This window comes from Falco cherrug, chromosome 5 (genome assembly GCF_023634085.1).
Source record: "Falco cherrug isolate bFalChe1 chromosome 5, bFalChe1.pri, whole genome shotgun sequence".
Taxonomy (NCBI): Eukaryota; Metazoa; Chordata; class Aves; order Falconiformes; family Falconidae; genus Falco; species Falco cherrug.
The window spans coordinates 7,444,708-7,472,049 of NC_073701.1; the positions used below are offsets into that span (position 1 = coordinate 7,444,708).

At 41.1% G+C, this 27,342-nt stretch overlaps 1 protein-coding gene across 1 annotated transcript; it reads left to right on the forward strand.

Annotated features, from left to right (window-relative positions):
• The first annotated feature begins 352 nt into the window (after positions 1–352).
• On the forward strand, positions 353–27,342 carry DPT (dermatopontin). The gene is made up of 4 exons (XM_005433356.3): positions 353–663; positions 10,484–10,609; positions 20,656–20,763; positions 25,930–27,342. The coding sequence occupies exons 1-4, from the start codon at positions 365–367 to the stop codon at positions 25,994–25,996; spliced, it is 600 nt and encodes a 199-aa protein (XP_005433413.2). The 5' UTR covers positions 353–364; the 3' UTR covers positions 25,997–27,342.

Genomic DNA, 27,342 nt, shown 5'->3' on the forward strand with positions numbered 1-27,342 from the left:
TAACTTCAAATCTAGCTTTAATTTTAAATAGTTTTCAAACTTGACTGTTGTCTTGAGGATGAAAGTGGGATGTCTGTGACAGTTATAATGCGCATCTTGCTCTATACAGTAGCTCTGCAGCAAGGGTTCATAGACGGTTTGTGGTCGTGGGAAGACCCTGCTTTTATGGCCTGCAGACTTACTGTACTTGCGGAATTCCACCTTAAAAGTAATTGGACGAGTCTGCAACTCAGAGGTTTGCTAAGCAATGACACATTGCACTTGGATTGGAAGCATAACATCTGGAAGCCAAATGTTAGAGGAGATATAAAAGGGCCAGCCCAACAAACCAGCAGGGCATTTCTAAGCCAGGAACATCCTCAGGATGGACCTCGTCCTTCTCTGTGTGTTCCTGCCTCTGGTGACCGTGGCATGGGGCCAGTACAGTGACTATTACTACGGTCCCTACAACTATGGAGATAACGATGAATGGGTCAATGTGTACCGGCAGGGTTTCAACTTCCAGTGCCCACATGGGCAGGTGATCGTGGCTGTCAGGAGTGTTTTCAACAAGAAGGAAGGCTCCGACAGACTGTGGAACTACGCCTGCATGCCAGCAGCACAGAGCCTTGGTGAGCCGACAGAGTGCTGGTGGGAAGAGATCAACAGGGCGGGAACCGAATGGTAGGATACCCCCAACCATCCCTGGAGGGCACAGCCCTGCTACCCCCTGTGGAATAAGGGTGCTAATACTGTGGTCAGAGCAATGCAAATGCATATTAATGCCATCATAACCAGCAGCTTTACTGCCCTGAACGACTGCCTTAGACTCATTAATCATGATGCATGTGTGTGAGATGATCAGCATCACATTTGCCTTCTCTATAGCAACTTCTTGCTGGAGGGTCTCAGTGTGCTTTAGAAATGCTGTGTTGCTTGGTCACTCACCTCAGCTGCAAAGTGGTTCTGTCTTGCTATTTTTTCACAGCTGAGGAAAATGAGGCATGAACCTTCAGTGAGGAGAGGATAAAGTCCCTCTTGAAAGGCCACACACTGAATCAGTGACTAAACTGGGGAACAAACTATAGAACTCCTCACCCCATCCTCCTGTTCTTATCACTAGAAAAAAAAAAAAACGTCTCTGTATTGCACTGGGTTTTCTCTTTGTGATTTTGTTGCTAAGCTTTTTGGCTTAGGCACAGTCAAAGGCTGTTTTCTAGTCATGCTGGTATTACAGGAGCCAAAAATGCACACTAACAAGCAATGATGGTCGCATATATATGCATGATCATGATAGCAGAGGATCACGTTAATTCCCTAATACAGTCAGTTTTGGTTAACTAAACATTACATTTTCCATCAACCTTAGAGGCAAAGGTGATCACATTTTATGGCCACAATAATTTCTGGAAAGATAGTTCACGTTTAAGCAGCATGTACCCAGTATTTAATTATCTTCTGTTTTTTTGAAGAAATGTGAAACACAGTTTTGGAAACCCTTGAGTTTGAAATATTCTTTGGACAAAATGAAATGAATGCAAGAATACTTCGAAATACTTTAAATGGTTTTGTTCCAGAAATTGCAATGTAATTTTTGTAGATTTCATGCTATATGGGAACAGGTTAGCAATGAAATGTGAAGCTTCTGCTTTTTAAATGATTCAAAATTTTGTTCTGAATTATTCATACTCTTTCATTTACCACGTGACACATTCATATGGCTGATGCAATGCTAAGGAAAAAAAAGATTGACCCTATACTTAATTTTGGAATAAGAATCGAAAAGAAAGGGGGAGGGCTGCAAAACAGGCAGAAAGACACTGTGATAATCCTGGATGACTTCTTCATTTTTCATACATTGATGCAATTTCTACTTATTGCACAGTAATTTTAAATTAGACCTTTCTATTGTTCAAAATAAAATTATTATTCTCTTTCTAAAAATCCCTGTCAGCAATTGCTCAAGTTCACTTCTCACAAACAGGATACTGTGTAAATCTATACAGAATGTTTTCTTCTGCTGTTTAACCATGGGGCTGTATTCATCACCATGCTCCGTATGCTTAGCATGACTATATCCACAATGTACTATCTGAATATTATTTCCTTCACCTCTTAAAGATATCTTTCCATTTTGTTGTCTTTCTTGCCTACATTTTTTTCTTCTGCTAACCCTATCTTTTCCCCAAATGTATTTCTTTTCCAGCCCCTCTTTAATATGTTTAACTGTTTCATTCTCTTTCCTAGCTTTAGGAGTTATTTTAGTTACTTCTTCCCTAGCTCACCTTTCCAGTCCATCTTTCTGTCTTTTACATCTATCTGTCTTCTCTGCACAGATCTCCTTCTTACTTCCTTCTATCTGTTTCTGGGGGAGGAATACACCAAAGAGATAAGGGAACACATACCCCTTTGCAAAGGTGAACTTGTGCTCCTAATTACTTAGGCTATTTCTGTAAATCTTAGCTAGCTGTGCCTGGTTATGTTCTGCAGTTTTCTGCACCCAGGGCTGTGCTGGTTGCATCTACAGTGCTTCACGGACAGAAGCTTGCTGTAAGCCAGCACATCCCTTGCTGTGTCCAGACACTGCTGCCCAAGAACCCAGCTGGCTCATCCCAGACTGGAGTGAAAGTGTGGGCCAGCAGGCAGCCAGCCTGGAGTGTCTGAGTGCCAGCTCAAACCTCAGATTAACGTGACAGCATGGATGTAGCCTGTGGGGCCTTTGACAGTCCCAGACCTTCTCTCTTGGCAATTTTGCTTCTCATAGCTGCATCTATTTTCTCTCTCTCTCTTCCATGCCCAGCTCAGTGTAATTTGGAGCCATCCCCAGTTCTAAAGCGACTCACTTAGTAATCAAGTGGCCACAAATATGAGTCACATTCTGTACCATTAGTTCCTGTTTGGCCACCTCTGTTTCCCCACTGATCTGACAAACCAATCTGTTGGTGAGCAATACATCACCCTCACGTCAGCTGACACAGTGCTCTGCTGAACTCATTAGTCCATTCCCCATCCTGGCAGGATGAACTGCCATATATTCCTTCTTCAGCTCTGCCTCACAAGGTATTTCGTCTCACTTTGCACATCACATCCAGAGAGATTCAATGACTTATACCACCAATAACTACAAAACTGACAAGATTTTCCCCAAAATTTAAGGTACATTTCCTCTGCTGTAATTGAGGCTTTTTATTCTTTGTCCTGCCTTCACTAAGTACTGAGAACAAGCACACCACATCCTTTGTAAAATCTCTTTAACTTATTAATAGGTAGCAGCTATGTCTTTCCCTCACTCACAGACCTTCACCCATGCTTTTGCTTTCAGGCAGAACATGTCTCCATTCTTCTCCTTTGGAAGTTTCATATTCCAACATTCCTAAGCAAGCACTGATGATACCTACAGCTCTCCTCTGAATTCCTTCCAGTTTCTCAGACGTGTCCCAGAAACTCTAGTCTGGCAGAAACACCAAAAAATGACCTCTGACAAATTATGTTTATGGCATTATACAAATTACCATTCCTGACCGTTGTGCAGCTGCACAACAGAGAGAAACCCAAGAAATATTTCCTTAGAAAAGACAAAACAATGAAAGCTTTAGAGAGAAAATGAAGTGCCAACATAAAGCAGAGAGAAGAAAGAGTCTCCAACTAAATCAATTTTTTTGGCCATTAGCACAGGAGGGGAATGGCAGAAATGGATGTGGGGAGCATAGCGATAGGAGAGTTGGGGGACTGGAGCACAGGAGGAAACCACTGTTTAGGTAAGTTTACTTCCTACACTAACTCTAGGTATTATATGGACTTCCAGGAACAAACGTATAAGACTGCATCTTACAGATATGAAAAAATGTGTTCCACACAAAGAAGGCAACTACCCAGATCCACATTAGGTGTCTAATCACGATGCCTACTTTATCACCTCTGCCCCCTTCCAGGGTCAATGGAGAGAAATGGGTACTCTGAAAACTGCTCTCTGGGGCAACCTCTCTCTCTCCAGAAGCAGACTCATGAAGACCAATCATCTCTGATAGTTGCCTAAAATTACCTACTGACATTTCAGAATACATCTAACTATAGGTACTCCACTTAATAAATGCATCCCTGAAGTTAAGGATATATGTACATACACTTCTGAAGGCAGCATGTTCTTTTGCGTTTTGCTGAATGGACGTGAGAAACATGTGAACATGCTACAAGACTCACAGGGAAAATTTTGGCAATAGATTGGATCACCTGATCAAGGATGTCTTCTCAGCTTCATTAATCTGTGAATACATTTAAAGTTAAGGAAGTGTACAAAAGCTTTGTTGAATCTGTCCCAACACCTTACTTCTGCAATGGCTACCTGTTAACCAAGATGCTATTCAATACTGGGAGCAGAATCTGTTCTCGGCTAATTTGGAAACGCTCAAGTCTGAAGTAGGGAAAAGCGTTCAGGACATCCCGTGATTCCACACAATCCTTCTAAATGTTTGTATCCTGTGACATCCCATGGAATCCTGCCTTTTCAGACAGAATAAAGCTTATGCTCTTTGCTCTATTTGTACTGGAGGAAGCTTGACCTTGGGTAAATATTTCAGCACCTAAGAAAAGGTAAGTTCTGAGTGGTTGTGGGTGAGGCTGTTCTTCACTTCTTTGCTGAATACTACAAAGTTCTCTCTACAGTCTCTTTGAACAAATTACTCAAGAAAAAACTATTTTTCTTGCCTGAAAGTAATCATACCAAAGGACGGGAATCACACAACCAACCAACCAAAAGTTTGCAAGTAAAAGACAAGCAACTCTTCCTTCCAAGAGAAAGCATTTGTTTTACACCACATGATGCAGATGGAACCATGCCACATCCCCAATGCACTCCTGGTTACCCTTAAGGCACAGAGGAGAAACGTTTCCAGCCAAGTGGTATTTAATGCATGTTTACTGCTTCTTTTCCCTGTTTAGACTTCTGAGAAAGTGTTTGGATGGGACTTGGAGAAAACAAATACCTAGATTCCCCCTCCCTAGTCCCATTCTCACTCTCCTTTGCCTTCTCTTTAAGTGCACAAACACACATGCAGATCCTTCAAGTAGGAATAAAGCCCTATTTCCTACAAACTAGTGCAAAGACAGACTCATGGGCAACGGAAATGTCTGCAGGAGCCTTCTGTTCAGGCACTGGCAGCAAACCCGGGTACATCTGTGAGGAGCTGGTTTTGTTCTCAATGTCTGACCAATCCCAAGTCTCAAATCTGAGACTGTGTTACCCAAACACAATAATCAAGCTGCCCTTTCACAATGTTCCCATTTGTGCTATCTACGCAAACAAGTTAATTTTCTTCCAAACCCTAGATTTATATTAAAGCAATAGTGTTATGAGCTTTTAGCACAGCTGCAATGGACCGAGTCCAGTGGGAGCATTTGAGGAGGATTCTTTCTGTAGATAGGAAACCTCATCAGCGACTGTCAAAAAGAAATCAACAGGGTGAATAGGGCCTTGCCTTCCCTCTGGGTGGGGAGCAGAAAGAAAGAAAGTCATCACTGACCCCTAAATGAAAGAAAGAGCTGAACATGGCAGTAAGGTTGCCTTTGGCATGTGGAAGTCATGATAAGACATCTCACCATCCCATAAGATAGTGAAGACTCCTCATAGGAGTGACCATCGGAGACTTAGCATGGCCTAATCAAACACGGAAAAGTTGTTCCCTTTGAGTGCCAGAGTTTCAAGTGGCCTGAGCCTGCTCTCAGCCACTTATGTCTTCCCACTCATCTGTAACAGCCTGATGGTTAAATCAGCTTTCATCATGCCACTAACCAAATTATGGAAAAGGAAGGCACTCTACAAAAAAATAACTCAGAATAGCAGGACTGGGCCTCCCCTCCACAACTGTATGAGAAGGAAATTAAGTTTTGGATAGTGAAAGGAACAGACTTTGGTAAAATAACACTCCAGGAGAACAGTCTATCTAATGTCTCATTTAAAAACGTCTCTCACACTCTAACTGTGGTCTTACTGGCTGCACAAGGTTAGGCCACTTCTCTCCATATGCAATCCAGGGAAGACTGCAGATGAAAGCATGCAGAATTATTTCTATGTCAGTTTGCCTTATCTGATATATCTCCATAATATACAGATCCATTCTGCTGCGACAGGCTCTAGAGAGATAGCTTTAAAGTAATTAATGATGCAAGTTTTACAGAAGCCATCTGCTCTACAGCAAAACAGTGGGATTTTTTTGAAGTACATAGAATGACACTGTCAGGTTACCCCGTTGTAAGGAACAAATTGCCCTTAATGCAGCATGACCCAGTGACTACTGAGCAATGTATCAGACTCTGCATGTTTCCAGAGAGCTTCAGGGAGTGCTAGCCAACCAGTGCAGCGGGGGCTCAACAAAGAGTCTAACAGATGCACTTATGGCATCTTGACTTGGGCTTCCCTGAGGGGATTTGTAATGAACAGGCTTCCTCTTTGGGTTGTCACCCTCAGGACAACATGCCGCTTAGGCTAACTCCTGAGGTATCTGAGGGACAGGGGGCCTTAGAGAGAGGTGTACACCACAGCACCAGCATTAGGTGGGGCACAACACTCTGGGGCTTTGTCGAGCAAAGAGTAAAAATAAGATGAGGGCATAATTATGAAGTGTCACCACAATTGGTGCCAATGCCCAAAACTATTATACTGTTGCAAGCAGTGTTTGTCTTCAGGCTGGCAGACAACTCTGTTGAGTCAATGAGGTACACGCTTGGCCACTGAGGCTATTATCAATGTTTGCAAATAATGTGGCACAATTTACGTGCATCTGTAGGGTGAAACAGTTTGTGTATGGACCCAAAATTCACATATGTGTTTTGAGTGGATTTGTTTCAAACCAGCTCTAGTTTGATCTCACAGATAAAAGCTCATTGATGAACAAGGAAAGCAGTCCTGATCTGAACTAAACTGGTAACATGGATGTACACTATGGGTGCTTGCCATGACAGAACTCAGCTGTGCAACACTCATTAACCAGTCCAGAAGATTTGGTGAAGGAGGGGCTCTTCACAGCAATTGCAGCAGGCCAGGAAAGTCTCAGCTACCATATCCCTATTATTACACCAAACTCCTCCCAAAATAAGGCTGCATTGTTTACTTACTTTCTATGAAACACTGCAGTTATTTCCAACAGATGTAAACAAGGGAAGGGAAGGGCAGCTGCCCATTCAACAGCACCTGACCTTCACCACCACCCATCTTCCCACTCCCACACCTACCAGCCAGCTCACCTCCTCTTCTCCCAGTACCAGATGCAAAAGGCAACTCTTCATGCATTGCAACTTAAGCCAACAGAAAAACAAAACAACCTATGCAACTTAAGCCAACAGAAAAACAAAACAACCTATCCATTGCCAAGTTTAATCCCACACAGTCCCAGCCAGTTTCTCATACTCTTCTGCATTCAACTTCTAAGCAGTATCTTCCTCTCTTCTTTGCAATGTCAGGATTTTATGAGTGAGGAGAACCCAGTGACATGAACTCTGAATACTGAATTATCCTCTATAACAGATGTGCCACAGAGTGGGTCTAGTGAAAAAGGCTTTTTTTTTTTTTTTTACTTGACTATAAATCAAAAGTCCTGAATCACTAGTTTCTCTTCACCATACTGGTTTGCAGGATTTGCTGTGACAGGACTAGCAAATTTAACAGAGAAGGAAGAAATCCTCACATATTAAAGTTGTTTTCAGACTAGCGCATAGAGCAACTGACTAAAAAGGTGTGTGGGGAGGGGTTGTTTGTTTCCTGTGAAGAATTATTTTCTGCTTGTAGGAAAGATGCCAGCTGGGAAAAGGAAAGAAAAGAAAAGATTTTATAAGCTCACAAATAAATACTCCAATTTCTGGGAGCATCTCTTCATCCAGGAATATCTAGATTTGACTTGAAATTAGAAAAGTCGGTGGGGTGGGGGGGGTGGGGGACCTTACATTATGTCAAAGCTAAAGAAAAAGTACTTCAGCGTTCCCAGTATCTTTCTTTCACTGAACCCAATATTGAGCTTGAATAACACATCGCAGGACTTTGTGTGTATAAGACAGAAGTAGAGAGGGAGAAGTTATAATGAGCTTAAAATTATATTTCAGATTTTATTGGGAATGTTTTAAAATATATTGGAAATTTAATTATAAGACATGACTTATGTCCAGTTACACTCCCCATCCAGGAAACTAATTTTTAAGGTAACACCAAAAATATTTTTTTAAAATAAACTTTTCATGAGAGGATAGGATCAGGATCAAAAATAACCAAATTTTCCTAAAGTTTGCTGTCCAAATAACACTCTCATGTTTACATGCGTGTATAAGTTAGCTAGACTTTTTTCAATCCACTATAAAGAGAAGGGTCCATCAGTGACATTTCTATCAAAATGAATCCTTCCATCAAAATCAGACTGTATTAGTAGAGGTGTTCAAGAAAATAAAAACTGTTGTAGGGCAGAGAGAGGGGGAAAGAGGGCATGTCTTCCCAGACTGAATGTGAGCAAGTGGGGAGAGAAAAAGAAGGAATAACATCCTGCAAAGACAGGTATGGGCAGGAATATCAAATGCTGATTGATGGGGACAAGAAATTGCAGAGCAATGCCAAGTCACTGGGAGGAAGTGCAAAGGAAAAAGAGGACCAAAATGCTCCTGGTATCACACCTATGCAAAACACCTAGAAAACCTCACAGGGGCGCAAGTCTTGAGCAGTGAAAATGCATGTAACTGGGAAGGGGGAGAGGCAGAAGATGAAGAGATACAAATTTGGTTCTGTTACACAGATTAATGCTCATCCTGCAACAGGTACAACCATTCCCTATATTTCTGTGTATCAACCTTTCTTCCACCAGGATAACACCAATCATCTGCAGCTAACCAATATGTTTACACAGAGTCTTAGCCATATGTTCCCATGGCCTATGTGCCAAAAAACAGAGCAACTTCCTATCAAAGTCCTGCTGAAATCCTCTGAGTGAGAGCCAAACTGCCTTACTTGGTGTGATACCATAGCAACTCAGAGTCCCCATCATTGCTTAACTCTGAAGGTCCTCAAAGGAGTCTCAGAAAGCACAGCAAGTATGTGCGGCCCCAGCAATGTGGGACATGCAGGGATACAAACAAATGTAAATACTCGTCTGAACAACAGAACACAGTGGAAGGGACATATAGAAGAGACCCCTGGTTCAAAGCCAGAAGCTGAAAGTTAGACTGAGGAATTAATCCCTGCACTGGTCAAAACCAATCAGTTTTTCAGTTTATGCATACAAACACTTGAGCCCCAGGCTTTGCGAGCACTAACACCTGTATGCGCAAGTGAACGACTTTCCAAACACCAAACTCTGCTAGATGATGTGTTTTCCCTTCTCCAGGCTCATTAAAATAAACTATCGGGTCACTGAATTAAACTAGGGGAATTTTTTTGGTATTTGTTAATCATAAAGTTCTTTTGAATGTGTCTTTTGGATATATTAAGGTATTTGATTTTACAGTATCGCAAGGAAGGTTTGCTATGGCTCTAGGCTGCCACTTTTCCTTGATGAAGGAAAAAGAAAGTAAAGAAAAGGAAAAGAAATACAAGAAATTGAATCCCTGTAATTTTCTCCAATAAAGAAACAATAAGCCTAGGAGGGGCTTGAGAGAATGAGCACTCAAATGCTGAGTTAATGAGTTGTCTCTTTTCATGCTCTCCTTGTCTTTAGTCTCCAAGCAAGCTTATTCAAACTGATTATCACTTGAATTACTTCGGGTGTCACTGTCCAGTTGCTTGCAGGGTGTGCAGAAAGAAAAGCACATATCTGCATACTTAGACACCATGTCTATTTTACTTGAAGGCAATACTTATGTGTATGACATAATTCTTGAGTGCACAGAAATCATGAAGCAGCACATTTTTCTTTTGAAAATCCAGTCATAAAATTTATGTGAGTCTTAAATTTTATAACATTTAAGTCTCAGTTCTCCTCGTGTGATTGTTAGCAAATCACAATTTCATCACAAGCCTATAAGGTTTTGAATTAAGTGTGCCTTCTCCTGCAGACAGATAATTGAGAAATAAATAAAATAAAATAAATTGTTGAACTTCTCTCATAGAAGAGTTTCTAAGGCTTCTTTTGTGTAGAGAAGCAGTTGAAAAAATGACTCCAGTGAACCCCAAATGATCAAATACCAACAAAGACAAAATAACAAAGTATTAATGGACTATTTTGGAGTCAGTCTCATGACTTGTGAACAGTTGAGAAGGTCAACACCAGAACAATCTTCTTGCCTGATCAGCATGCAGGAATGATTAAATACTTTAGAACAGTTTCAAGTGCAACATAAATGTTAAGACATCCTTAGTTAACTAGCGCTGCTTTCTTATACAAAATGGTGCATACAGTGCTTCTCAATGCAAAGCCAAACCCTTAGCTTCCACCCTGAATCAAGATTTTTAACGCTGTTTTCAGAAATGTTTGAAACTATCAGGGAATCTAATGTTGTTTTCCTTATGTGCTCTCTTCTTTCTCCTCTTTATTAGGTATCAAACCTGCTCAAACAATGGGCTGGTGGCTGGTTTCCAGAGTCAGTATTTTCCATCTGTGCTTGACCGTGAATGGCAATTTTACTGCTGCCGCTATAGCCGGAGATGCCCGTATTCATGCTGGTGAGTTCAAGCAGCAACCAAACCCATTAGCCTTTTTTCCCCAGCAGTCCTATAAATGTTTTTTAGCTTCTTGGCCTGTTAAAGGCCTTGTCTGAGAAAAAATTAACTGTGATTTTTGGGTCTAACCAAGTTATTTCCAGTCTGGTAACAGGATTCGTGAGGATCCATGGCTAAGGGAAGAGAATGAGGGCACAGTGATGCTGATGAGTGCAATGCAGTAGCTAGTCCTAAATGAACAGGTCTGGGTACTAGCAGCAGCCTAGCTGTGCTGGCAACCGTGACAGAAGTCTCCAAAGTGGAACAGCACTTGAAAAGTGGTGATACAGCCCCCACTGTAAATCCAGCACATTTACAGGAGTAGGAGCATTCCTGCACCTCACAATTGTGCCACAATGACTTACAGGAGTGAACTCACTGTCCATTACCTCAGAAAAAATATCCTCTGGTTGACAACTTGGGATTTGTGTATTAGTAATGCACACAACTTGCTCCCTATCTCAAGGCTGTTTGAAGACCAAAGACAAAATGAGTTACTGATCATAGTCCAAACCTAAAAAAAAAAGGTGGCCTCACTCCAACACAGTATCACAACTGGTGGTGGCAACCTCACAGAGGCTGTGGAAAAATTAACTACACATTCCGAGCTTCCCTGTGTTCCCAGGTTTCTCTAAATTGAGACAGAAGCACAGAAGCAGAGTGTGTTAAGAAAGCTCGTACTGCTCCTTGTTCATTCTGCATAAAAGAATTCATGATGTTATGCTCCAGGGCTATAATACAGCTATTATCACTGATACAAAGAATCACAACTGCACTTTAGGGAAAAAAAAAAAAGAAAAAAAGGAGGGGGAAATCTGTGCTTGAATCTCTGTTTCCAGAACTCAGCTTTGAAGTAAACTTCCCATTGAGATGCATACAAACTATTTACATGCCCTTTGATCTTACTGGTCTGGCTGGCTACTGACCAAACACAACAGCAGTGCCTTGCTTTGCATCCTTCAGTCTCCTTGCAGCCAGGAGGAAAAGAAATTTTTTTATTATTTTTAAAGATTTTAAACGACAGGAACTCTGTAACAAAGCCTTTGATCATTTTTCTGCCCCTTTCCAGCCTACACTGCCTACAGATGTTCTCTACCTGGGGGTTTATTTACATACCTGCCCAGGCTCTTCATTCTGAGGGAAACTCACTCTAACTTTTAAGCAGTTCTTCCAATCTCTCTTACAGCCCTCTCATATCGCATGTATTTTCAGAGAGACAGCAGAAATCTCTGACCTCTTTTGTTGTTATTGGCAATTCTGCCTCTCTCAGACGTCGTCTTGACAACTGGGAACAGCTTTGTCTCTGCCTTGCAAATTGGCATTCAGAGTAATGCAAACCCTAATGTAAATGTTTGGGGGTACTGATATCTCATGTTTTCACCTCAGCTGCACAGGACTCCTATGCTGTCCTTGTATTTCCAACAGTGACAACACTCCATTTTTATGCTTGAAAAAGAATGCCTTATACAGTTCAGCTGCTATTGTTTTTCCATGGAGAAAAAGCAGCATTTCAAAGGCAGATGAAGTGTTTCTCCCTCTAAGCAGGGTAGAAATCCCATGTGCTCATGTTCTTCTGAGAGGGGAGAGCTGTAAAAACCCCTAGGAAGACCTGTCACCTTGTAAAAAGCCTCTGGTGCACAGTTTGTGATTATGGGTTCATTATAAAATCATTTTGTACCCTGTATTACCAGGCTCAGTCAGTCCATCTGGAGCCTACTTTGTTCTGTTCAAGCTACTGGCCTATCTTGGTACTTCCATATCCACTCTCAGCCTGGACAGCCTGTCATACCATTTCTTCTACTTGAGAGCCTTGTTTGAGTTACTCTCTTGAAGTGCCTCCTTACAATATATTTCTACCAATTCCTTCCAAGGTCTCATTCTGACTTTGGAGTCAGCAAGGTAGGTACAAGCTCTTTCTACACACAGTTATCCAAATTAGGATGTTATGGTCTGGATGGACAGACAACTAGATGGCTAAAAAACTCGTGGTATAACAGGCTCAGAGGGTAGTGGTTAAAGGGTAGATACCTTGCCTGGCTGCCCATTACAAGCACAGTGCTGTTACTAATGGTCTGCCCTGGGACCCATCCCACTTAATATCTTTATCAATGACCTTGAGGAGGTAACAGAGCACGCTTTCGCCAAGTTTGCGTATGACACCAGACTGGGGGGAACAGCTGATGTGCTTGAGGACAGGACTGCTGTTCAGAGGGATATAAAGAAAACTATTACTTCTATGAGGACAGTGAGATATTAGAGCAGGTTGCCCAGTGAAGATGTGCAGGATCCACCATCAGAGGTTTTCAAGACTTGACTGAATAAAGCCCAGAGCAGCCTGATCTGACCTCATGGTTGACCCTGCTTTGAGCAGGGGGCTGTACCAGAGGCCTGTTGAGGTCCTTTCCTGCCAGAGTTATCCTGTGATTCCAAATAGGCGGACTGTTCTGCTGGAGGGCCTACACCAAGCAGCTAAAATCTCCTCTCCAAAACAGTGGTCTCCTGCCTATTGTCTGCTGGGGATGCTTTCTTTTCTGTTTTACTCCCTCTACCCTGCCTTGACAGTGTCTGGGAGAGTGCTAGTTGTTATGCTAACATACAAGCAACATGAACTACAGTGTGGTAGCATGAAACCCCATGCTTCAGACCCACTTCTACTACCACAGATGTGACTTGTCTGAATTGTGAAACTTCAGTGTATAGCAACTAAACTTCCCATTCCCTAAGTCCAGGAGATCTCACTGACAACTTCACTCCCATTCGCATTTCCAAGTTATTGTCACAAAATAGTTTTCACACATCACACTTCTACTCTGTATCTTGCACTCTGGTTTAAGATACATTTGACAGAGACAATGTGTTTTCCAAACAATCTGCAAAGCAGTTTTGGGCTACCACAGGTAGGACCTCAAAATGTATATGCTTGTAAGACACAACAAAACTGTGTGTGCATATACAGTATCATTATTTATTACAGCTTCTGCCCCAACCTATAATGGTATTTATTCTGTTCCAGAAACTAGCTGTCAGTAAACTAGTGGAAAAATGGCTATTAACATGTTGCTGACTCCTTTTTCTTCATTGAAGCAGCTTAATTTCATGCAAAGGCATCTATTTGTATAAGACTATGTGGAAAAGTAATACCAGGAAAATATGCAATGGTTGTGATGCCTCCTGGATCATGTACGAACATAGGAAGATCCATATTCAAAGACAATCCAGACTGCAGAATTTCTCAGCAGCCCTGAATTTTAATGTGCAATTAGTCCTTCATTATGAAGCTAAACATGGGCATAAAGGCATTTTTGAGAAAACCGACAGTACTGAGGCATAACAAAACTATGTTTTAAATTAGCTCTCACCTTGGGTATTTGATCCTGGTATTCGATCCCTTTTTCTTCCAGTTGTCTCCATAGAGGACTCTATGGCCAATATAAAAGCAGTAAGACAGGTGATCCTTAAGCACCAATTCTCTTGACTTCTTCAGGACTACATTCCTTCTGAAATGAGCTGGTCTTCCCTACAATGAATAAAGACAGGTTGTCTCTATGTATATGAGCCACTCAAATGGTTTATTAGAATTTGACCAAATTTTTACAGCTGGAACATCCCTGTGTTTTTTGAGTCCTGCTAATGCTTATTGAAATACTAATTTATGACACCATCATGCTGACTGAAACCCACACTTAAACACTTTGCTTAACTTAAGAACATGGTTAAAGCCAAATACATGCTTAACGACTTTGCTTGGTAGCATCTACATCCTTATTCTTAAGAACCCAGCAGTTCTGTTTCATAGCTCGTCTTCTCATCGTTAATGCTCAGTTTACCTGTACAGTAAGGCCGTATTGAAAATAAACAAACTAGTCTTTTCTAGTCTCATAGTTTTGCACTTGCTATTTTAATTTTTACAAGTACTTTGTTTCCTTCCTTACCATTCCAAGTCTTGTCATGGATTCTGACGTTTTTACCACACTGGAAATAATTAACATTCCTCACAGGAAGCAGAAAAGCTCCCGTTATTTACCTGGCTAGGGAATGCTACCACAGTAAAATAAACTGCGTGCTGATTCAGATCATAAAGGAAACAAATCCACTGCAGATGCAGAGACAGTGTTACTTAAGTGGTCCCATTAGAGCTCAGATTTTTCTCTTTACCAGGAAATTGAAAGCTCAACTCCATACTCTCAAAAGAAAACATGTCACAGAACAGCCCCAAGTCTGCACAGACTGTTTATGACTGTTTCCCCTCTCCAAACAGCCAGCAGTCCAAGTGCCAGAAGGCCTGTCTGGAGCTGTGGCTGCTCTCTGTCATGGTGACATTATCCAGGCAACAATTACATTTTCCAAGAGTTATGGAGCTTAAAGAACTTATTTGTTTTCTTGGTTCAACCTGCTACCATATTGAAACCGATGAGATCCTGTGCAGGTTTTGCAGAGATTACCAACAGCAGAGATACAAATCCAGCAGGAGGTGAACTTAGAAAAGATGTGGTGGAAACATGCTCTTCTGGGCAACACAATCCTCGCCCCCCCCCCCCCCCCTTAATTTTTTTTATGTATTTAACTGATATTTTTTTTTTATATCCCAGAAAATACAACCTTACAGTTCAATCTCCAGGACTATCTTCCAGAGACATCTTAGGAGAAATAACATTAGCCAGCTTTCCAATGTTAAGCAAATGTATTTCAGACATTTTTCTTGAGGAATAGGCATAAGGTGCCCTGGGCTCTCTGCTGCTACTTGTGTCAGTATTGCACTAGCTCATGTAGGCCTTCAAGAAGAACCATGGTCCCCACAGCTGGGTTCATGGCTCCTCAGCCCTGTGAGAGTTTGTGGCTTTCACTACAACAGAGTGGAAACAGAAGGGCAGTGACGTGTCTAGGTGAATCTATGATCTTGGAGCTTGGAGCCTGAACTCAATCCCAAAATGCATGTGACATGGCCACATGAGAAAACTGCTCATCTCTAGAGCAATTCCAGGACATCTCTAGTTCCCTGGCAGCCCAGCAATCTGGGTTCTGTACTGGAAGCATTGGCAGGAATCTCTTTAGACAGTTTACTAAGACCTTTCAGCTTTTCAGCATAATATGCTTCCAGCTGGAGAAAGAACTGAAATTGATTAAAGAGACTTAACATTCCCATGTTGACCGAATATAACATGCAGGCTCATGGCTCTTGAAAAAATATTGTCCTTTAGGAGAGCCATATTCTTGAAGCATTTGTAAACAACTTCTGAAACAGTAAGGCTATTCAGGGGACACTCCTTGTCCTCAAAGGTCAGAAAGTTAATGTCAAAGCTTATGTTTTCCTCTTGAAATGGAACAGCTCCTTTTGTCTGTGGAATTGTTAGAGGAAGAGTTCAGCAGCAAATTGGAAAATGAAGGTTAAAGAGGAGCCATTCATCTTGTTAGCACTGTAGTTGCACAAGAAGTGGAAAGTGTAAGGCGCTCCAATGTACTTACTAGCAGGGAATAAGTATATTCAACAGTTGGAGTAGGAAACCTTGAGCTCTACCACTGACTGTCTTTGATATTTTAAAAGACTCATTTCTTTTGTCTGCTTGATATCCGGAGGCTAGACATACCCATGGTTCCCATTTACTTCTCTAAGGGGCAGGCTGTACAATACTAATAAGGCCATTGGTGTGACTTGCTCTTCTTATCAGTAGAAAACAGACTTATGATAACTATATCTGAAGTCAATCATTGAAGAGTGCTAGGGATCACCGTAGATTAGTACAAAACATTCTTCTGAGTACTAAACGAGTAACTCTGTGTTTTCTATTAGTCTCTAACATAGTAATTCTTCACAATGGAAAATAAACAACATTACTAGCTTCAGGTTAAAATAATAACAATGGTAACTCTGTTAAATATTTAACACCTTTTTTCAATACACTTCATACCCTGAGCAAGGCTTATAGGATTATGGTAAAGTACGTTAGAAACATGTGGGGATGGGTGGGGTGCTGAAACCAGTCAGAAGACAAACCATCCCACACCAACTCTGTACCAGTTGAAAACCCTATTGTGAAAAAACTTTTTTCTGTCAGGTTTTCCTGCTCTCCCACACACATGCCAAACCACCTACATCCTTCTCACAAATTTCTCTTTCCCAGTCTTTAATGTAGAATTACCTGCTTTCTCCTCTCTTGACAATGCCACTAGTGCTCCAAGTGTCTTATGTCCAAACATCATACACCAGATACTAACCTGAAGTGGATTTGCAAAGCCAAATCAGAGTTCCTCTGTTTCCTATATTAATTCTTGCAAATAGCTTATATGGATTGAAAAGACTACCACTTGCTAAAGGTCTCACACTACTACTTTCTCTCCTACGAGCCCTTCCCCAAATTTAACACCTTTGTGCATATCTGGGTTTAGTAAGCAATCCCACCAAATATACCCTGATAGCCCCTACACAGACTGTCTGCCTCCTTGAGATTTGTTTGGCATTAAATTACTCAGTGCCTAGGTCTCACAACCAGTGTAACACAGGACTTCTCACAGCTGCTTTGCATCTAGGGCCTTCCCTCATGTACCCCCTCAGGCACCACAAGCACAACAGCTTGGTCCTAGAGGCCTTAGATCATCCCAAGTGGCAGCAGCAACTTTGTCACTCAGCAAACCCAAGCTTCTCACTGCTCCCCTATCCCTGTTTTCTTTGCCAAGAGGTCAATGCCAGAAGTGCTTACAGGGCCCTCATGCAGGTTACTGTGAGTGGCTCTTCCCAAAGGGGTCTTGTCCTTGGGCTTGGACTCCTTAGGAGTCCAGACTCCTGTGGGCAGGCAAACCCTTACCAACTAGGGCAAAAAGTGTCTTTCACTTGTTTCATGACTCCTCTCAGGTATAAACCATACATTGCCACAAATGGTTTACAAATGCTACCACATTTGTAAATAAGTTACCTGTCTGTAGGGTCCTCGTAGGTGGTTCACAGTTGATATGCATTATAGAGTAAAATAGTATTTTCAGTTAAGCACTTGATAATGTTTACACACCAAGCTACCACAAATGCTGAGGGAACCACTGTCCTGTGCTGCGCAGACCACTTTAAGAAGACCCTTAATGGCTGAGTTAAATGACCTTTCTCCCCTTCATGAAGAGAAAACCATGTACTGAATATCCCTATGCATTAAACGCTACAGCATCTCTCAGTGCAGATACATTTTGTGCAACTTACCCCCAGGATTCCAGAAATGGGGATAATAGAGAAGGGCTGGGTCACACCACAGAGCTCTGCTATATGGACAACCAATTGCATTTTCCTCTAAAGGATACAGCGCAATCCAGACGACCTTGAGATGCATGGGCTTAATGGAACAGTTTCATAACTGAATAAGGCAAACATCAAAGAGAACTGAATTAGACACACAGATCACACAGACCCAAGTGAACTTGAACATTGCTGTCATAGGACTACTTAAAATTTTTTTCTCCTGAACAAAAGGAATAAGTAGGCATCTGTCTATGTAACAAGACAATCCAGAGCAGCTCAAGTCCCCAAATACTTTACTTTTGGTAATTGCATATTTTTGATTTTTGAATATTTCTTAGCAGAGAAGCCTTAAGAAGCTCAATAGTAATGTGGAGAAGTTAGTAGAGAAGGAGGAGGAGATGCCAGCAGGCAGAAAGAAAAGAGAGGGAAGCTAAGTGAAGGCTCCCTACTGCATTCACTTCAGAATAACACTGCCTGCTTCTGCGAAAGACCCTTCACAGTAATTCACAAGCTTGTCATCGGATTCACTTTTCAGCTGAAGAAAAGGCTCATGAAACAAGGTCAAAGGACTGACTCTCAGTTCTGTCTCTGAGTAGAACTGAAAGCAGCTTTTTAACCTTGTGTTTTGTACAGTCTTGTCTGCCCAGTACATAGTGTTGGTCAAGATTACAGAACATTTTCCTTGCTGAATGCCAAACAGATGTTATGAAACACATTTGGTGGAACATATATAAACATGTCTTAGTGTTTTCTCATAATAATAGCTAAAAAAAGCCCCCAAACTTGGGGTTGATGGGTGAATACAAAATGAAATCCTGGTCCACAGCTGGTCTTCATGCCAGATTTTAAAAACCTGCTATGACCCAGGAACATTCAAAGATGTGTCTATCAGTCAACTCAGGCTGCAACTTGGTAAACTAAATATGGGCACTCTCATCTGACAGAGGGAGCAGACACACCATTAAACTTTCTTATCCTCCAAAACATTCTGCCTGTTGGGAACGGTACCTACCACGAGCTAACTCACAAATTGTGTCTTTGAGATATCTGCTGAGACTGTGCTAGTTGGTCTGGGCTAAAACTGTCCCAGGGGCTGTTCTAATAATTTACATGTCTAAGCAATCAAGTTACAGTGCCCGGAAACATTTTCTGGCATTGTGTAATTTACTAGCATAGATGTAGCCCCAGTTTCTCTTGGCCTGTGGCTATGGATCCAGAAATATTCTCAAGATTCAGATCCATCACTTCAATGATGGGAGATTCCTGTGTGCAAAAAAGTCCTCGTCAAGGCCTTGATTTCTGTGTAAAGAAAATGGACAAAATACAGACCAGGTAGCAGAGGTCAGGCTTTGTGAAGTATAGTCTAGCTCCCATTACAGCTCTGGGCATGGAGTGCAGGGCCCTGAAAGCAGCTCTTTAAAACTGGAGGGCTTTCAGCAAGCTGGCTATACCGTGGGACCAGCTTATGCTCAGGTTAAGGTTCTTTTCTTGGGCCATAAAAGTGTGTTACAGATTCAAGTCATAGGTTGTCAAAGTAAAAAAGTATTCAAATCAGAGTTGTAAACTTTCTGACACTGACAAATAAATATATATTTAGAAGCACAAGGGGAGATCTAAAAGCAGAAATGATAATGTCAGCCTTCAATCAAAAAAATAAACTAGGTTTGCCATGGTTCAACAGAAACACATTTAGGTGATGAACTTTAGTCTATGGAAAATCACCAGCTAACTGGTGAGATGTCATGAGAAACAGCTTTTTGTAATATTTGCATTTATTTTCTTCGTCTGGGTCAGAGACAGTTCCCTTTAAATCCATAGTGGTCTCATTCTGGACTTTTCATGGGAGCTGGACTGAAAACTGTGGCTCTAATTTTCCCACTTGCAGAGCATACGTTTGACTCCATATATTTATCCATCCAAACAATTGCCAGTGTAGGTGGTTTCTTCTCTTTCTCCTTGTCCACATCAGCTGTCTGCATGACCTGTGAAATACTGCTGTTCATTTCTTTTCAAAGGCATAGCACTGCAAGAGCTCTGCAAACCCGTGGATCCTTGGTCAGCTCCCATGTGAAATGAGTGCCAGGTTTCCATTCCTGACCTCTAACATAATGTTGACATAAAGTACTGGTCAAGGTCCCAGTCCCTTCCTGCATCTGTTCATTATCGGTAAAACCAAGTACAGTATTACTTGCCTGTTTCCCAGGAAAGCAGTAACTATAATTCTAATCAGATTAATAAGTGCGGAAGCACTTTGAGCTCCTTAGATAAAATACTCTGCACAAATATTGTCCAGGCCCATATTTTTACATTATTAACTAGGCAGAAATTAGAAACAACAAAGGAATGGATTAATGGCTACATTCATTTAATATCATTAATAAATGGATAAATGCTTGTAGTTATTTGACTTGGTAACATTTACAGCACTCTACAGCAGCAAACCAACCAGACTCACAAGAGGATGGAGCAAATCCTTGCAATAAAGACAAAAGTAGTAGACAAGCTTTACATTATTGTTCAGGCTGCTTTTACTCCAGAGCTGCAGATGCATACACATATAATACTCCAACTTGCTCTTAACATTTTTAAACTTACTGAAATTTACTCAAATAGCTACATGACTTAGTTGCGTAGAAGCAAAAGGCAGTGTCATAGGTGAGACTATGTCTTGTGGTGCTGCTAAGAAACAAGAATTTCCAAAGAAGGAAAAATCTATTTGAGTTGCATTCAGTCAACTGAACTTTTCTTTAAGATGGTAAATTATATTATTTTCTTTTTCCTTAATGCAAAGGTTAACAACAGAACATCCAGGACACTATGGAGAAGATATGGACATGATGATGTACAGCTACGATCATTACATACGTGGGGCAACCACAACTTTCTCTGCTGTGCACAGGTTTGCTTTTCATCTATTTCATTTTTTTTTTAAAAAAAAAAAAAAGGTCTTCTTTTTCTATTTCCCCCAGACACTGCATGGCTACTCTACATCAGGCTAGTACTTCTGCAGACCAAAGTTCACAGTGCATGCGGCTGATTGTCCAGGGTGGTGTATCAGGAACAGGGCATTTTCATGCACAAGGGGATAATTTGCCATGTCTGAGTAGTAAAAAATATAGCAATGGTAGGCTTGGCTAAATCTGAGCTCCACAAAGGGTAACAGATTTTTAGTATTGTTTCTCACCTATCTGTAATTGGACCATCATTCACCTAACTCAATAAAACCAGCCTGAACACCCTGTCATTTCAAGGGATGAGAGAGTTATTTTGGCCCACTTTTCTTTGCAAAGAAGCACAGGGAATCTGCCAGCATTCAAAGATAAGCCCATACAAACTGCAGTGTGAATGCTGTAAATTGCCCAAGCCATTGCAACACAATTCTAACAGATCTGAAGCAACATCAGGAACTGATCCCTTTCCAAAAATGAGTTAACTACTTTTTCCTGATCAGTCCTGGTCATTACTTGACATTTGCTAATACTCTTGAGTGAGGACCTATGGCTAGTGAAGTTGTAGTCATGCAGACTCATAATTGCTCGGCTCAGTTAAAAAGAAGTGTCTCTCCCTCTTTACTAGGAGAGTGTAAGCAGTCACTGAAACCTGACTCTGGGAGAGGGATCTTGATTCTTTCCTCTCAAGCTGACCTCTAATACATCATGAGCTATTTCTTTGCTGATGCTTATTATATAACAGACACCTCAGTCCAGTATATTAAAGCATTTGTTATCAAACACAGCACAGACAGCAAGGCAAGGTGTGCTGCACCGTATTGCTGCCAAGACTGGCTGCAGGAGAAGAGGGGAGAGAAAAGAGAAGTGGGAGTTTAAACACACTAACATTTCAAGCTGTCTCTAATAACACCCAAAGAAGCCGAGGTGCTTTTGTGACTGTGATGCTCTCAGCTTGCCCGAGTTCACTAGGGATCTCTCAGCCAAAAGATTACCTAAAGTAAGGTGGCTCTTCCAGAAATAGTAACACATTGCCAGACTGCTGCAGGTCCATAACTGTAATTTTCTGGCTACAATCCATTAGCCTGTTTATTACTAAATGGAAACCATGTCTGCAAATTGTTCCTAGAAGCGGAAGAGTAACTTTCACAGTTAATTGACTCAAAGGTATCTATCCCTTTAGATAAAGAATTTCCAAGGTTGCAAGGGACATCCTTGTTGTGGTTTGCTGTTGGTTTGTTTTTTTTCTCTTAAATATTACCCACTGCTATTCTTAATACTTCTTCCTCATGGTTGTGGCAGAGTAGGGGAGGTAACACAGACAGTGCACTCCCCTGTTCCCAGCTTCAATCAAATGTGGACCAGAGTAGTCAGGAATCACAAGGATGAGCCCGGAAAACAGAGCAGTTGAGGTAACAAATTGCCTCTGAGCAGATTTCTGTGACTGCTAAAGGCTTAACACAGCTTTCAGAAGGGGATGGCGGTGGAGGGACTGGCCAGGAGCAGAGGCAGCATCATGGGGATGTACAGCAGGAGTACAGGCCTTCAAGGTTATGGAATCACAGTACCTGGGAAGGAAAGAATACACAAACACCTTTGTCCTACCACTGCTGTGACAGCAGCGATGAACCTGCAATAGTAGCAGGTGGAAAGCATGGAGAAATTTTTTCATGAATTGCAGTCTAGGAAACTTTTCTGTGCCAATGAACTTTCTGGCCCCCAGCTTCCAGAATGACTAAAACCAATTTCTGTTACCTAGCATATGAAGCGGAAAAAATTCCTGCTACACCAATTCATAATTCAGATTCACGCTGTAACTCTCCTGAGTGATATACTCACAACAGTCAGCAAAGTTTGTTATCCTAAACGGTTCTTTGCAGCTAAGTGAGGCAGAATAGGAGCAGAAAAAGTTATCCTGAGTCTTAGTCTACCAGGAGCTTGGACACCTGCAACTTGTCTGTGTAAACATGCTGTAGATTTTGAGACTTCTTTTCATTTTCAAGCATATTAAACTTGTGTCCATACTATTTAGCCCATGATGAGCAATGTCCTTGAGCTAACGAGAGGCACGAAAAAAGCCTTTGAAGGTATTTCAGTTTAAGCTTTTCTAATCACTTCAAACAGTTAGGTATTTTTAGAGGTTTTGAATAAACTTACAGAAATCATATCCTCCCTTCCTACTCCCTAAAATATTGCATCACTGAGGTCACTGCAATACACAGATACTTGAGAGAGTATGTGATGCCTCTGGCAAAAAGCTGTAGAAAGTTTAGAAAAGTGGTATCCCCACCTTCTTTTCTGTAATCACTTTGTGAGTCTCCATGCCTGTGTATCAGGAACGAATGAAGGAGTTGCCGTGCATCATCAGAAGTTTTAAGTGCTTATTTGTGGACAACAGACTTTGGAGATAGTTAATATTTACATATTTATAACAATACTCTTGAGTCCAGAGAGCACCACTGGAACATTCACAGCCCAACCTGCAGCAAGTAGCCTGGACAGGGAGGTGGGGATTACCAGACGTGCTCAGTAGTTGCCACAGCTTGCCCTTTGCTGCACATACAGACTGTTATTAGCTATTTTTTTTCACAAAACTGTTCTCTGCTCTGAATAGCTGGTAATTTCTAAAATGCTCAGAAATCATCACTGAAAGATAGATCAACACCCAGATACCCCAGCAGTAAGTACATCTGAAATACTGGACAAGTTGGATATCTACTGAGCTTAGCTGAGCAAAATAATAGATGCCTAATAAGTTTCATATAACCAAAGAAAGAGGATTTTTCCAAAATCAGTATGAATAGGAATTCACAGAATCTTTTAACTGAACTGGAAACAGATTATTCCGCAATATTTGGAGATAAAAGATATTTTGCCTATTGCTTCAAAAATTCAAATCTGACAGCACACGACAGCTGGAGAGTAAAAGTGACAATTCAATATTGACTACAAGGAAAATGCATGAAATTAGCAATTTGTGGGGGACCTATAAACTGGTATTAAGGATCTGCAAAGGCAAGTTCATACATATTCTGGAGTATGCCACATAAGGCAATTCCTGACAGGATCTGCACCCGCACTGGAAAACCGGTAAGGGATCTACAAATGGAAACAGGCTGATAACTACTGAATTAAACACACAGCACCAATGATACAAAGTAATTGCCTGCATCCTGAAAAGTTGGACATATATGTTTAACTTCAAACTCAAGTAATGCAAAAAACAACAAAAAAGATAAATTAAGACATTAAATGCATAAATCTATTGGCCATCAACCATCTGCATAAATACTAAAGTGTCTGCAAGTTCAAGCTTAAATTACAACTTCAGAAATTATTCTGTTCGAGTACTCTAAAGCTTGTTATTAATTCAGGTAACAAAAATACACTTACTTTCACGAACTTGACTTTTAACTTTACAATACCCTATTTTAGAAAAATTACTTGAACTCAGCTTTTGATCTAAAAGTCTTTCTGACAATGGGTGTTAGTTTAGCAGACCTTAATTTTGACCCATATAGTCTTGTTAATCTACATGTGAGGCATCTTTTTTTTGTCTCTCTGGGTAGCTTAGTGACCAAAAGGGTAATAGCTTTCTTTGAAGAGCGTGCACATAATCCAAACGAGGACTTCCCAAAATAAAACTAGAAATTAATCTTGCATTTTATTAACCTTTGATAACAGTTTTATGAGGAAATTACAATTTAAAAACATCTAAGAAAGGCATAAAGAAAACCAAACCTAAACATTCTATAACTAAACGCTGACTCGCTGATGAGTATAAGGCAGACTCAGTTCCAAATGACACTTAGCATAAACTGATGAAGTAGCATAGTAAATTCCCAATTTAAAAAACTCAGTTCGTGAAAGCTGAAATGAGACACTTTACACCTCCACAGAGCTAAGAGTCAAATTAATCTTATTCCAAGACAGATTCACCCAGTCAATGAAACCACGCAAGAGCAGTTAATACCAAAATCTGGGCTCAGCACATCCCTGAGAGGCAGCAGGTTCTGCACAACTTTCCTCACTGTTTGGAGCTGGCCACCAGAAAACCAGGATGGAGCAGGGCTCTGTAAAGCAAGCTCCTATTGAATCACTCAGCAGCATTACCTGTTCCATGCCTTAGGTTTAGGAGATCACTATTAGCAGAATCCAAACTTCCAGAAGCCTCTCAGAGTACTACCCATTACCAATTTATATGACAGCTGCCATCTCCAAGGACTGTACTTTAGATCTAACTCCTGTTAGCAGGTAATAAGCAGCCTAAATTGAACATTTGCTCCACAGCAGGACAGCATTTGATCCTCTGAAATCATGCTTTTTCTCAAGTGAAAAGTTAATGCACAATAAGCTAAGGTGGAAATTTGCAGCCTGCTGCAGCTATTGGACACTAAATCAACAGCTTCCACTGTTGAATCCTGCTGCTCCAGTTACACTTCCTACTAACAATAGTTAAGAGGTATCGTATCACTCTCCTGAGAGAGAATACAGACATCCAATTAGTCATAAACTAGGAAGAGCATAAACTCTCCTTACACTCGCAAACATTACCCTGCCTCACATGTGACTTGTGCAGATCAAGGATGAGAAGTGAATTTAATTTGTCTCACTATTGATCGCTTCGCATGTATATTAAATGAGATCAGCTAGAAGACCTAGTAGTGGAAAGGAAAAAAAAAAAACCCAACAAAAGAGTGATTTTTGCTGTGTGGACAGCTCCCCACTTCAGAATGGCTTGAAAATCACCCACGTATTTTACTGTGTACACCTCCATGAGCAATATATCACATGACAATAACTTTTGACAGAACCACGCCTTTCCTCTTGGTCACTGATTTAAAGTTGATTCAGGCCTGATCACCATCAAGTCATTGTTTTCTGGAGGATGCTCAGAAACCTAATTATTCAGAGAGCTGATTTTCTTAACTTGTAAGGGAGTGATTTAATGTCCTTCCAGCCCATAAAAGCACAAAGCACCCAGAGGAAAGTCAGCTAATGGCAAACGGATATTTTTGTTGACACAATACCTAGTGTAAAGTTATTCTTACTTATATAGTCTTATCCTCTTCAGTCCTGTCTCACTAATATCTCTCTCTTGTCTCTCTCTCATGCAGGGATCGTCAGTGGAAATTCATTGTCTGCAGGATGACAGAGTATGACTGCCCATTTCAAAATGTTTAACAAGATTGAGTGTACCCCACTAGGAAAATGTGGGGATGGACAGGGTGGGATGAGGGTCAATAATTACAGGAGAAGGGCAAGTAGGCTCACAAAAAAAAAAGCACCAACACTCATCAGCTGTCTGCTGAAGATATAATTCTTTCCCTCTGGAGCTAATAAATAAATTGCCAACCCACGTGCTTGCAACAGCAGTTTTGGAGGATTCCTTCAAGCTGCACTGGCAGTTGTATCCCCCAAATAAAATTGCTTATGACATACACATTTATGATACACAAATCTATGGCATATGCACAGTTACATTTTTTATATATATGTATAGCCATTCTGAACACATACAACTTTCTTTCACATAGCAACTTTGTATAAATTGCTTCCCAGCACAATCACTCCAAATGAGGTGGAAACATACTATAAGCTTTCCAACATCCACTAGACTTTTTCTTCTTGTATTTGGAACCAACCTAGTGACTCCTACCAGCTTCTTAGTGTTTAGCAGCTGAAAATGTGCTGAAAGCAGCATCAGGAGGTCTCTGATGTACTGCATTTCGTCTCACCTGTTACGGCCCCCAGCATAACTCCATTGCAACAAAGGTCTGCCTGCACAGGGCAATGAATTCCAGGTATTTAGAACAATGGAAGACATCAATGTCTGATTAAAATGAGGGTAGATCCATCAATAAAAACAGAAGCCTAACCCAGCCTCACTGAGGATCTGTTACATTGTCTTAAAAGTCTCTAATGATACAGCTAGCCAGGAGCTCTACTCTGGACAAACCCAGGAGTAGGTCAGGCCACTCACACTCCCAGTAAATATTACACTGCACTTGTCATCAGGATTCTACTTTTCAGGTGGATTTGGTTTCCACTATGGATGCCTATACAATATCCATCTGCCTTAGGAATATATACTTGGCTTACAACAGACAAATAAAACTAATGACTTAGGTGACCTCTGTTCCTCCAACTTACAGATCTCATTCCCTGTAAAGGATACACTGACCACGTTTCAAGACTGCACAGCACTTGTGCAGCTGTAATCCAACAAGAAAGACTATTGATCTCTTCCAGGAAGATCTGAGATAGGATTTCTTGTCTTGAACAAAACAGAATTTAGGGCTGTTTCTCAGCTGATGAAGTCAATGGAAATTTAGCAGTGGCTTCGATGGTGCTAGCTCAAGGGCCATGGTGACCCCGTGTACCAATTTAAGGTTGCAAAGCTTCATAGGAAACAGTGGTGTCGGCCAGTCAGTTTCCACATTCCAAGCATTTTTAACATATTTACTAGCATACCCTCAAGCGTGAACATTAAAACTACACTTGTCCAATAAAGAATAATAAGTTTTGCA